The 13,570-nt window shown below is 51.5% G+C and overlaps 3 protein-coding genes across 3 annotated transcripts; 2 read left to right on the forward strand and 1 right to left on the reverse strand.

The window, feature by feature from the left end:
* Nucleotides 1–393: 393 nt before the first annotated feature.
* BP5553_09709 (uncharacterized protein) lies at nt 394–1,615 on the forward strand (the record flags this gene model as incomplete). Its single annotated transcript, XM_032018332.1, has 2 exons — nt 394–748; nt 807–1,615. 2 exons carry the CDS (start codon nt 394–396, stop codon nt 1,613–1,615), a joined length of 1,164 nt encoding a protein of 387 aa, XP_031865631.1.
* A 470-nt stretch (nt 1,616–2,085) lies between these two features.
* BP5553_09710 (uncharacterized protein) lies at nt 2,086–11,145 on the reverse strand (the record flags this gene model as incomplete). Its single annotated transcript, XM_032018333.1, has 3 exons — nt 2,086–6,579; nt 6,843–11,022; nt 11,102–11,145. 3 exons carry the CDS (start codon nt 11,143–11,145, stop codon nt 2,086–2,088), a joined length of 8,718 nt encoding a protein of 2,905 aa, XP_031865632.1.
* A 1,469-nt stretch (nt 11,146–12,614) lies between these two features.
* On the forward strand, nt 12,615–13,269 carry BP5553_09711 (uncharacterized protein; the record flags this gene model as incomplete). Its single annotated transcript, XM_032018334.1, has 2 exons — nt 12,615–12,745; nt 12,798–13,269. The coding sequence occupies 2 exons, from the start codon at nt 12,615–12,617 to the stop codon at nt 13,267–13,269; spliced, it is 603 nt and encodes a 200-aa protein (XP_031865633.1).
* Nucleotides 13,270–13,570: the final 301 nt, after the last annotated feature.

Genomic DNA, 13,570 nt, shown 5'->3' on the forward strand with positions numbered 1-13,570 from the left:
CAAAGCCGCCACGATGCGCCTATATGACCGGAGATGCATCGACGATGCCTAAATAAATGAGGCTTGGATGCTTGACTACTGAGAGTTTATTATTTGACATAATTCAGCGTGAGTCAGAGCCTTATAGTCGTACCTTGTCACATGTATGCGTTGGCAAGCTGAGCCGCCATAGTTAATTCCATGAGGCTCACATGCCCAACACCCAAGTGGTGTTCTGATATTGTTGCCGACTAATAATATGTCTCCGGCTTCAAGCCTTATTGTACGCGTGGCCTTGGACATAATATTGAGTATCAACAAGAAATAATCTAGGACAAGATCTATATTGCCTCGCTATCTCTATCTCGTTGATCCCGACAGCGAGGTTTTCAAGTATATCGAACAACGTCGATCATGGTGCAGTATACTCATCAAACATGGCCGGATGGATCGGGAGGCCATATTGTAAATGTAGCGCCTCGCGAGCATGGCATCGGAGGTGCTCAATCTACATATCCTCCTCAACTACCAGCACATACCGCTCAAAGAGCTCGTTCAATGCCTTCCACCCCGTCAGAGATACTAGAGTCATCTACAGCTGGATCTAGTTGGGTCTCAGACGTTCCACGGAACTCGCCTCAAGAGGAGGGCTGGACTACGCGGCCAAAGATCTCCATTCTCGTCATGGGTGGTACTGGGGTCGGAAAGTCTGCTTTAATAGCTAAGTTGACGGGCTCTCCTGTAAAACTAGGACATACTCTACAGTCATGTGAGATTGATCCCCTCCAAACCTCCAAATTCTCTCTTATACTTACGGAACCTACAAGGCACAACACAGTGCAAAGGCTGGAACTATATTCATGAGAGCAACACCACGGTAACTTTAATCGACACCCCCGGGTTTGATGACACAGTCCGTCCAGACATGGAAATCCTCGCATCCATCGCCTCCTACATCCGCGATCCACGCCATGCCCCGCCTGTCGGCGTTATCTACATGCACCGCATCACCGACAAAAAGATGACTGGGGCATCCCGCATGAATCTAGAGATGCTACGTGCCGTCTGCGGCGAGCATTACTTCCAAAACGTGGTTCTAGTGACCAGTATGTGGGACACCATTCCCGCTGCCCGGCCTCTCTCGGAATTTGAAGCTCGCGAGGCCGAGCTCATGGCTTCAACGGAATTCTTGGGAGATTTAGTAGACAAAGGTGCAAATCCTAGGCGGTATTTAGGAGACGGTCCGTCGGCTACTCAGATTGTGGATGTTTTATGTAATAAACATCAGGCACCGCCATTGAAGATTACTCTGGAGTTATCACGCTCTATGCAAATTGAGGATACGACCGCGGGCCGTATCTTGACTGCGGAGCTGAGGAAGCGGGAGAAGAAGCGGCTACACGAGATAGAAGAGGAGCGAGAGGAGGAGAGGATGCTACGTGCTGAGCTTGCAGAGACGGAGGCAAAAGTGAGGGATAATGAGCGGAGACTACGCGCTGAGATAGAAAGAGAGCGTCGCGCCAGAAAAAGACAAGAGGATGCCGAGGAGCTGCAGGAGCACCGCGGCCGCAACTTTGCAATTAAAGCTGCTATGATCGCCGCAGGGTGGACGGGGCACTTCGGGGACAGGCGTTAGGTGACGGAAGTATTTGTCTGTGGCGAAATTATTTACACCATGCGTTGATCACCTCAGGTAAAGAGTTGTTTGATAGCTGCTGCCTTTGTTAATTTTCTTTTTTGAGGGAACCCTACAAATAGCTGTTGTCTACTATTGCTGTAGTAGTACCTGTAGGTATTTGAACATTTGAAATTTAATCGTAAAGTCATTAATACTAGAGAAAACGCGAATTGGGTATTGTATTGAGCATAAAGCGAAACAGTCTAGCTAGAGGCGCACAATTTGACGCGCCGAGGTCGGTATACAGTACATACAAGTTGAATATACAAACACTTCCAGTCGTCAGTATTCGCATGAATGTACACCAGGCGCATTCATTACTCCTGATACCGGATAATAGCAATAAAAAGCCGTTAAGAAAATTTTAATAATCTCCATTCAACTCCACATGATCCAGTTTAAAAGATCGTATGCTCTTTCCTTACAATTCAATCAGGTCCGTCTTCGTAATTTCCCATCCCATAGGGATTCCATTCCTGTCCCGGATAACTAGTAGCACTCATCGTCACCGGGGCATCATCATTCTGCGCATCTCCAGTATCCGCAGCATCACCATCGTAGACGATCTTTTCTTCCTGTGCCATGGCTAGTCGTCTATCGGGTGGCGTGTCTTCAATCCCTGCTGCTCCGGAGTGTGAGGTTTTAGTCGGGGTACGTTGCGCTTCGATAGTCGAGGATAGGTTTGTGTTAACAGCCAGATCACCAGGTTCGCGGTTTGCATGTCCGCCTTGGATAGGCAGCCGCGGACTAGCATCATATAAATCCGGGCTCGACTCCCGCACTACAACAGTCATCTTCAGCAGATCCTCACCACCTCTATTCGTTTCATCGCTTCTCCCTCTGTCCGTTTCTTCCGGCGGAATCACAGGGCTTTTCCTTAGTTCAGGCGTTACAATAGGGCTCGGTGGGCTGGGACTCCGGACAAGGCCCATTTCCTTCTCCTCTGCGGTAGGCATGCCCGAGTCCTCCGCCCTCTCATCTGGAAGTGCCGACATCCTCGAAACTTGAGAGACTCCACTCCGAACTGTATTAGAGCGATCCAGGTCCATACTCACGTTCAGACTATCATTTTGTGATAAGGAGTGGGAATGACCTCGATATTGGGGGTCGAGGTTGAATTGGTATTTGGGCGGTGGTGGAGGTGGAATGTCTTCGGCGGAGGGGTTGACTGGGGAGAAGACAGTGTCGGGGACAGTGTAGCTAGCTGGTGAACCAGGGTGGCGGATGACCGGTTGTTGAAGACGCTGGATAGAATCATGCTGTGGTTGTGCTCGAGTTGGGGTTGTGCGAGCTCGACCACTTGTGTCGATGGTGAGATCCTTATCAATGGGAGGCGGGCGATCCCCATCATCATCTTGCTGATTGTTCGGGAGAGTAAGTTGGTAGGGTGGTTGCTGACCATCTGGTGTGCGTGCGGGCGAGCGAGCTACTAGGTCTTCACGACTTAAGCGGCGGAGTGTGGTACGTCCTTCGAGTGTCTCGAGAGCTCTAGGGTTACCGGGTCTACCTCTTGGTTCTGGTTCACTGAGGTATGGCACCTGTTGGTGTTGTACTGGAGGAGCCTGGTATTGTGATCGATCGACGCTCTGGGGATAATGCCTTTGCATGGCCGGAGAAATATGTTGTGGAGATACATTACTTCGCGCAACTTGCCCCTGGAATGGGGCACGGCCATATTGATCTGGACTAACCGTCTGCGGAGAGTATCTTTGCACAGGCGAATTGCTGTACTGATGGGGGCTGACTGTTTGTGGGTGGATATATCGAGGATCGGCCTGTTGGAAGCGGTTGAAACCCCTTGGGTCATAGTCGGTGGGGGCACTCATAGCTCCCTGGCCTCGTACCAAGGAATATCCACCTGGGATGGGGACATTATCATAAGCTGGCTCCGTGGCAGTATGACGCCCACGGTCAGGTTGCTGGCATGACGGGCTCCGTGAAGGGATGGGTTGCTGGTATGCCGGATTCTGTGAAGGGATGGGCTGCAGATATGGCTGCGGCTGTACTGATTGTTGCAGATACGGCTGTGGTTGCGGTTGAGATGGTGGTGGTGGTACTGATTCTTGCAGATAAGGCTGCGGTTGCGGTTGTGCTGGTGCCGGTGCCGGTGCTTGTAGGTCGGTATATGTCTGAGCAGGAGGCAGAGGCTGAAGGAATCGATGGGGCTGACTCTCGTCTGAGCGTGATGAGTCGTCCCGGTCTCTTTCCTGTTGGTGAGACCCACGGCCAATGATTCCATTCAACAAGCCAGAAGCAGAAGCAGAAGCCCGACGGGTCTTACTCCTACTGCTCTTGCGAGGTTCCTGTGAAGGAGCAGGAGCAGGCTGTGACTGTCGAAACTTCGAAAGCAAATTTCTTGACTGGCCAGTTGCTCCAGTTCCACCGGTCGTCATTGAGCGGTGATTCTGGCTCCCAGGCCGGAGATTATTATTGGGGGGAGCATAACTTGAAGCAGCTCTTGGGTCGAACGGCGGTGACTCAATCGGCTGTCTTTCATTATAAGACAGCTGCCTCGTGGCTTGTGGGCGTGGAGGCGGCGGCATAGAGGCTCTTGGTGCATTCCCAGATTTGCTAAACAATCCACCCAATCCCGAGAAACGTTTTTTCTTACCAGACTCGTCGCCCATCTCCGAGGAGGTGGATGATCTTTGAAGTTTATTTGGCTTCGGTTTTGGTTCCCCAGAATTACCCCCAAAGAGAAAACGCCTCTTCTCAGGCAGTTCAGGTGATGGTGATGCAGATGCTAAGAGGTCGGTTCGCGAGCGGGAATGGTGGGCTACCATGCTATCACGGCTCTGAGGAGGAGCCAAGCCAGTTGTAGAAGCACGGCTCAAACTTCCGAAAAGGCTTGAGCGCCTGTTGTATTCCCCACCATCTTCCGAAGCCCCAATAGAGTCGGTATATTCCTTTCCCCGCGAGTCAGGAGGAGCTATAAGAGGCAATGGGCCACGGTCACGAGAACGAGAATCTGGCCGCTCTCTAACGGTGCCATGAGAGATTCTCTCGCCTAGGTCTTTGAAGAATCCTGAATTGCGTTTTGATCCGGTAGGACGTGGCTCTTCCCGGGGAGGTCCAACCCCTGGGAGCTGGTACTCATTAGTCTGCTGCCTTGGCAGGAAGGCTGCTTCACGAGGAATGGGTTGTTGGTAGTAATGCGCTGGGAGTTCACCACCATCCCCTTGGATATCTGGTCCAGCATCAGGGCGGAAGAGATCCGGGTAACGTTGTGCCGACGATGGAGGCTGCTCGAGTGATCTCGGCTGAAGGGGTGGTGCCCAGTTGCCATCAGGTCGGTGAGTGAAATTCTGGCTTGATCCAGACCATCCACGATTCCGTTGAGGCTCCCAAGAGTTTCGCGGAATGGAAGGTGGTCCTTGATTCCCCTGATTTTGAGGGACGTTGGAAAGCGGTGATGCTACATTTGGCCGCCATGAATCTTGTGATGTTCTAGCTCTAGAAATGCCAGGATGTACATCCTGAGAACGAGAAGTTGTAAAAGAAAATGACCTGGGATCCTCTTGTGGAGTCGTCGTACGCTGGCTATATCCATCAGGGAAGCTTGGCAGCATGGGTTGTGCTATCGATGAAGGAGTTTCCGTAGCAGGGAACCGCCCATAGGAAATGTCCCGAGGATCGGTCTGCTGCATACGTTGTGGTTCTGATGGAGTACCGCCTGTAGTAGAAAATTGTTCATCTGGAACTTCGCGAGGGTTGGCTTGCTGCACAAGCTCCGATCCTGATGGAGCAGCCTCTCCAGTAGAAAACTGTTCATGCGGAACCTCTGGAGGTTCGGCCGGAGCTGCAGGTTCCAGAACAGATTTGACAGTCCCAGGAGAAGCAGCACTTGAGACTGCAGCACTCTCATCAGCTATGCCGATATCAGCTCCACGATCCGTAGGAGTAGGTTGTTCCCCCTCAAGATCCGAAACTTCTTCATCCTCAATTGGGAACCTTTGTTTCTTGTGGCGAGAGCCAATCTTGATACCAAATGTGGAAGTGCGACGAATAGGTGGAAGAAATGACGTTGAGCTACTTTGCTGCTGAGAGCCTGGCTGGGAAGCCTCGACGGCCGCTGGCTCGTAAAAAGTGGTAACCGGCTCATGAGGAGCGGCCACCGGTTCGTAGGAAGTGATAGCTAAGTCATGAGAAGTAACAGCAAGGTCAGACGAAGTGGTGACAGGATGTGAGATGTTAGTTGGAATTGGATGCTGCGCCAGCGATGGGCTTTCAATCATGCTCCCGCGTGGCCTATCCAGTATGCTCGTCGTAGGAACATCTGCCGGCTGAGCCTCTACTGGTGCTACTTCCTCCGGGGCATCCTTCATATCCGGTTCTGGAGATACCATAACCCAATCACTTGAAGTATTATGTTCTTCCTCGTCCTCCTCCTCATCCCCCGAAGAATAAAGGCGCGTGCCATCATTATTCGATGGCTCACTAACTGGCGCATCTTCAAGATTTGCCAACTTATTCTCGGCTTCTGAGGCGGATGGGTGATGGTTTGCATCTACATCGTATCGGAACCCTTCTTCCTCGGCGATAGGAGTGGCATTAAATGGATCCCAAGAGGGCTGGTATTTAGAAATAGGCGCAGGTACCCCAAGTTTATCGCCACTATCTACCTCGACGGTATCTTTGTCTGCATTGGAGACATCGCGGGAGACAGACGAGTCGCTATGACGAGATACTGGAGGGCTTATATGAGGAATGGCTCCACTCATCCCAAAAGGATCCCCGGCTGCGTCAGTAGATTGCTTGCGGGAGAGGGGTTGCTGTGGCGTGGTAATAGTAGTAGGGGTTTGCCCCTCATCTATCTTTGATACTGGTATTTCTTGTTGCTGGCGCCCGGAAGCACGCGAGAGGGTGAGAGGGATCCCCCATGAGGTCCGTCGCTCGGCTTTGGACTTGACTGGGCTGTCTGCCTGTAAGGGACATGAAAATCTTAGTAACCGTTCAAATTTCAGGGGCCAAGCACGATGTGGAAGGAGAATACAATCGGGAATCAAGAGAAGGATGCAATTTCCCCTAGTCGTACACAGCCTGCTAAGCAGGATGACAATATGACATGACATGTCAAAATGAGAATCGCCATGGCACTCATTAGGTTCGAATATTAAAAAAGTCATAAAGTAAGAAACGCTCCATCATCCAATGCGGTCCGACTTGGAAAGAAATATCATTCTACCTTGTCTCCGCCACCACTTCCTCGAAATCTGCTCTTGCCCTTGGCGAGGAGCCCTTTCCCTGCTTTCCCTGCCTTTCCTCCGAAAATACCAGCTGTATGAAGCAGCTCCTTCCCTTTTGCTTGGACTTGCTGGCTGGTCAATTTACTTCCACTAGGAGAGAAGCCTTGTTGAGCGCCTGTATTAGGCATACTTGAGCCTGGCCTTGATGTTGGATTTGATGCTGGATTTGTTGGGCTTATTGGAGAGCTCGCATTTAAGTACTGCTGGTAATACGGTTGCTGCAATGGTGGCGCTCCTACACCTATTGGCTTCGAAAATCTCGATCTTGCCGGTCCACCAGCCATACCGGACCCTGATTCTGTCCACAATCCAGTTACGTCAGCATGTTCAGGATGTTGTGCTTTAAGCGTCGATATCCAATCATCCAAACCGGAGTTCATGGCTGCGTAACGGTGTCTTGTTTCGTCGAAAGTTTGAATTCGCTGCTGTTGCGACTTTAGGTCGACAATCTCCTTAAACGCCAAAATTCTGCCAGTCTGGGCGGGTAGCGGGTGTAAAGGTGAATTGATTGGCGAGACAGTGCTTGGCGACGGGTTTGAAAGTTGGTCGGCTGGAGGTAGGAAATAAGGTTGGGAGGATCTCGAAGGGTGTTCATCCACTGGGGGTGTCTGCGATGCGCCATAAGCAGAGGATCGGGGATCATTCTCGTCAGCCAGCGAAAGTCGACGGCTAGGATCTTGGTTAGACGCGTTCGCAGCCGCGGCAGCCCCTAAGATTGCTGGTCCTGCCAAAGCTGCGGCGTCTCTACCGACATGGTAATCCTCTGCCTGGGATAAAGTACGGGGAGTAGCTGATCTCTCAACTTGGTCCTCCTGGTGACTCAGCTCTGCCGCGGTATTTGGTGTATGCTCTGGCTTTGCTGATTCTGAGGCTAGGGATTTGGGCTCAGTAACGTAGGGTGGGATGACCTGATTCGGCAGAGCTTGAGTGACATTGGCATCGTGGTTTGGGTTGGATGCGTATCTAGATGTGCCCTGTGGAATGATTTCGGAAACATCTTCAGAACTCCGTTCCCAAGAGAAGCGGTGTTTTAGGCGCGATTCCCCAGGTTGGGTAACTCGCTGTGCCATAGTTCCCGTGTTTAGAATTGCTATCGGTGGACTCTGGAACTCAGTATCGCCGATCGGTTTTGTGATAGCCGGTGAACTCTCAATATTTTGATTCTGCTCAATCGGGGAACGCGTAGATTCAGCAATTTGCTCCTGATCATCTGCTGTAGATGCCCAGTAATTGTCATACTCGCTTGGCAAATATGTACTCTCCCTCCCCTGGCCTCCTGATCCGCTATCATGCAGCTGTGTTGATAACCTTGACTCGTCATAATGACCGGGGGTGTCTGAAATGTCGGGAACAGACTTTGCTAAGTTGCCCTTGGCTAATGTGGCGTATTCCACATCTTCGGGTTGATTGTCTACGTTTAAGGTTGGCAGAGCCTGCGGCCCGGATGTAGGTAAAGATTTCTCCTCTTCTAATGGCTGGGGAGCTTGTGGGAAATACTCAAGAGCATTAGTTGAGCCCTGAGGGGTAGCTTTCGGTGGCGGTGTTGGCCCAACACTCGACTCATCTGAGATAGCTCGATGTACGGTATCTGGACGCAACTGAGTTGCCGCAGGCGCCTGTTCCAGTTTTGGTAACAGTCTCGGGTTCAAACCAGAGTCGAGGCTGCCACTCGGAGCCTTTGCAGGATCTGGGGTTGGAAGACTATCATTCACAGGCATGACTGTCGGAACGGCAGGGTTTTGCTCAACCTCTACGTTTCTCTCGCCAGCCGTTTCAAGAGTGCCTCCCGCCGCTTCTGTCAGACCAACAGCAGCTATAGAGGCTTCTAGAGCTGATTTCGGTAAAGGATGTTTGGTAGTTGCTGGGGTAATATTCGAGTCGTCCTCGTCCTGCTCACGGGAACCAGCTTCCGCGGTGGGAGGAGCTTCCGTCTCAGCTGCAGGGGCCCGTGCAGCGTCTGGATGAGTTGTGTCGCTCTTTTCCGTTGAATCATAAGATGTCCACCCACCAGGGATGACGGGGCGAAGGCTTGGTGGGCGCTCCGTTCCTGGCTCTGGGGGCTGTAGGGTCTCGTTATCGTTATCATCAGTGGGACTCGAATCCGAAATGATGACCTTCTGACCCTGGGGATTCACAGTGCCGTCTGTCAAATCCAGGCTTCTGGCTGGGCTATTTCCAGGACTGGGCGTATTGATATCGCGACGATGACCTGGCTTGAAGCCTGGGATAGCTGGTTGTGGTAGTGATGCGGACTCCGCTAAATGGGTGACATCACCAGTGGCGGCGCTTGAACCTGTCGGTGACTTCGGCTCATTTACGGCTTCAGGGATAGAAGGCGTAGTAAAGTCTGGGTTTCGGCTTTCTGGGATAGCAGTACTAGGTACTCGGCTCATAATAGGGCTGATCCCAGTTGTACCAGTGCTCTCACTGTCAGTTCTTCGGACTGCGCTAGCTGGGGTGTCAGGGACCGAAGAATCGTCTGTTCTATCAAACGCCTGATGGACAACCGATCTTAAGCCGATGGAAGGTCGAGCTTGGAGTGTAGGTTCCATTTCCTGACCGGCAGTTGTACTTTCTGTGGGTTTGGGAGCAGCCTGGTCTTGAACCTCACGGTTTGGCTGGGAGAACATGTCTATTCCGAAGCCAGAAATACGATTCAAATCCGGGAGCTTCGGACTTACCGACTGCTTCCGGGGTATCTCATCATCAACCGGTGCAGTTATAGGTGCTCCAGACCCCTCGGGTGCATCGCTATGGTCCGGGGCGTGCTGTTTGGCCTGCTCATCGATATTAAACCCATCAAAGCCGTACTCGGACTTTCTCTCCTTCACTGGCTCGAGCATTGGCATCAGACGCCTTCCGGAATCAGAACTTTCCTCTGCCTCTGCACTTGCCCAGCGTCTACCATTATCAGCCAGGTTTTCAGAGCCAGACTGTTCCCGTGGTTGTCGGGTCGCTGGAGATGCTGATCTATCACTTGATTTCGTGCCCAACACCGAGTCCATACTAGGTCTACCCGATTCCATCGATTGCCGCGCCCTCTCACGCTCCTCTTCAACGCGCTTATATATGTCTGCAGGTCGAATAAACGGAAGGGTCTTGCCGGCTGGCTTGGTAGGAGGTCTTGCAGCAGCACCGGGTGACGAGGATCGATCAGAAGCACTCCATGGCCGAGTCGTAGCAGATTCCACGGAAGGGGGTCTTGCAGCAACACCAGGTGATGAAGACCGGCCGGCATTCCATGGCTTAGGTTGAGAAGGCTCCTGGGATGGCTGCATAATATCAGACATATTCGGCGGTGTGGACTGGCTCAGGCTACTCTTCCGCGCGGGAAACTTTGCGCCAGCTGAGGCCGGGTCGTTCGAGCCCTGGGGTGCGGGGGACGCCCGGGTTGAAAGCGGAGGGGGGACGGCAGAAGGAGAATAGTCTCGTCGAGCTTGATAGTCGCTTGTCGAGGATTGATTATCGGATGCGGGGGTGGCGTCTGACGGTGTTGTCACTTCGCCAGTGCTTTGTCTGGTAAGGTGGGATGGATTGGGAACGGGAGATTCAGATATAGGAGAGAAGGTTTGGTTTGGCTTCCGTAAACCAGTCTTTGGCAACTGCTGGTCCTGTGTCGAGATTGAGAGCGCCGGAGGACCACTAGGGGCCCGAGTAGAAGGCATTCCCGTTATTTGAGAAAATCGTGTTGCGGGGCCGTGGCCCTTCGCGGGAGCATTTGCTGTGGAAGGTGATTCCTGACGAACGGTGTTATTCGAGAAGTTCCTCTCTTCATCCGCCTCGAAGGAATTGGAGCGCCCTCTGGCATTGCTTGGGCCGGGAAGAGCCGGTAAGTCGCCATATGCCTTCTTGCTATTGTCAGCCTGGGGTGGTGGAGGGGTTGGTCCTGCTCTCTGCGTGTTCGCATTTGGCAGCGCTTGACCTTGCTGTCGGAAGCCAGTAGGTTTGGCGACTGGAGGCGGCGGAGGAGAAGGATCGTAGTCGTAATCGTAATCATCGTCGTCGCCCCAATCGTCTCCACCATAGTCAACCGCCTTCGCAGTAGCCCATTTCTTCGTCTTCTGCCGATTCACATTTGCGCGGTATGAAATCGGTGTATTAGACCCGGACTGGGGGGACCTGAGCGACCTGTTAGCATGCGCAAAAAGAGGTTGGCGATGGGCTGGTGAATGGGGCGGTAAATGGAGCTCACACGTACATGGGCGACTGGTCGTCAAAGGTATTTGGAAATGGTCGCGCCATCTTTGGCAGTGGACTCCGGTCCCAGACCCTTCACAAAGCACCTATGCTTCTATTGCGACCACATTGGTGGTGATGGCGGAGTGGGAGACGTGGCGGCGGAGGTACGAAGGATGTAGGCGCAGTCGAGATGTTGGAACCAACGAGGAGGTAAGCAACGGTGTATGTAGTATAGTACAATGTGGAGTGGTGTAGCCTTGCTCCCTTGTTCTTATGTGAGAGTTAATTCGTAACACCGCTTGTAGGTGGTTGGATGACGCAAACACGAATGCAAAGCAGCTCGTCCAGTGAATATCCTAGAGGAGCTATTGTCTTTGCAAGAATAATATTAACCCGAGCTTGGGGGGGCGTGGATGAAGTACGGAATCGAAGTACGTAGTCCCTAGGTACAGGTAGAGAGTGCTGGGCAAACTCCTGTGGCGTTGGCTTCGTTTCCTTGTTTATCCGAATACTCTAGCGCAGAATACAAATAGACACAAACACAGCCACAATCTAAGTGGATAGTGGATGGTAATACTATAATTAATTAATTAACTAATATCTTAGTAAAACGAAAATCTTATAATATAACTAATATCTTCGACTAAAATAAAAAATCGACTTCGTTTTACTTACTACTTTGAATAAGCCCGTTCTACAGCTATACCTGCGGCTAATAAAATAAGTGAAGCTTTAGGTAAAAGTTTACTTTGATTACTTCTTCAACACTCGAGATTTCAGGCACTGAACGCTCATCGAAATGGATTAGCCCCTCCCTAATTGGACTGCAGAGAACGTCTTCCGCGAATCCCAAACTGGAATCTTCTTTGATTTTGGCGAATTATAGATTTCACCATGACCAGCCTCATCCTTCTTCCGTCTCTTTCTAGCTACATCTAGCAATAAGTTTCCCCCGGTTTGACGCGCCGGGCATTGCTAGTCTACACAGAGTGCTGATTCAGGGTCTTGCCGACAGTAGAAATTCGTTGCCCACTATCATGGCATCACAAAACGCCAGGTATACGGGCCCCAGATATAGGGATGCACGTCACGGACTAACTGTCCCGCCGCGTTGAATATCTTTACTTGTTGGCTCGCTTATGCTGTGACCTCATGGAAGAAGCGTTTCTCTAAATTCCCTCCTTTCTACACACATTGGACATCCTGCAAGCATATATATTGGAAAGGCGTCCTATGTAGGATTATCCTATCATCTAAATGCAATCTACTGTCGGCCCTGTATCATTGTCCTTTCACGCGACCTGAATTCGTAGTTGAGAATCAGAGTTCGTCAACCAACTATCTTCACGCCATGGAGAGCCCAGAGGCTTCACGGGCCAATTTAATCACCACGAAAGGCATCTATACCGGTCTGCCTACCTTTCTATCATCTCTCAGCGGGTTTTCAGCTATTGTTGTTGGTGCCAGTGGGATTTCTGGTCAGCACATGCTCCATGTACTGTCGCAACTCCCCAAACGTTGGAGCAAGATCTATGCGCTACATATCACGCTCGTTACCTCACATTCCTGAGAACACGAACGGGCAGATCATCCACGTTCCTGTAGATCTATTGAAGGGGCCGGAAGAAATTTCAGCGGCACTCAGAGAAGCCCAAGTGAAGGCGTAAGTCGCATTACCTCCTGTCTGCGATACACAAGACTCATTTCCACTATAGGGACTACGTGTTCTTTCTCGCCTACCTACAGCCGGCTCCCAAGCCAGGAGCGTCTTTGTGGTCTAATACTGATGAAATTAATGCAGTAAATAGCTATATGCTTTCCAGCGCCCTGCAGTCGCTCTCACTAACGTCAATTCGCCCTCGTCGCGTTGTTCTTCAAACAGGTCTCAAGCATTATGGGACACATTTGGGTCCAACGCCCATTCCGAACATGGAATCTGCAGCTCGACTTTCATCCCCACCCTTTCCACCAAATTTCTACTACAAGCAAGAGGACTTGCTCTTTGAATTTTGCCAAATCCACTCTCCTTCCACCTCATGGAACGTCATTCGGCCGTCTTGGGTGCTCGGTGCCGTCCCGGATGCGACTATGAATATTTTATATCCCCTCGCAATCTATGCATGCGATCGTGCAGCGAGCCATGGGAGAGAGCCTGGACTTCCCAGGAGACTAGGATGGGTGGGATAAGGAGCAGATGCTAAGCTCCGCAATGCTCAACGGGTACCTAAGCGGAATGGGCGGCTCTAACTGCGCCTGCAGCGAACCAAGCTTTCAATGCGGTCGATGGGGCCGCTTGGACGTGGGGAATGTTCTGGCCTGTATTGGCCGGGTGGTATAGTATCCCCTGGAATTATCCGGTCATGGACGAAAGCAAATACAAGGCAATTGAGACTGGTCCGGCTCCTCGAGGGTGAATGCTTTTTCTTCGTCCTTGATTCGAGAGCAGAGAGCCTAGTATCGGTTCTACAAAACTGACGGTATCCGGGTA

This window comes from Venustampulla echinocandica (genome assembly GCF_003357145.1).
Source record: "Venustampulla echinocandica strain BP 5553 chromosome Unknown scaffold_11, whole genome shotgun sequence".
Lineage (NCBI taxonomy): Eukaryota > Fungi > Ascomycota > Leotiomycetes > Helotiales > Pleuroascaceae > Venustampulla > Venustampulla echinocandica.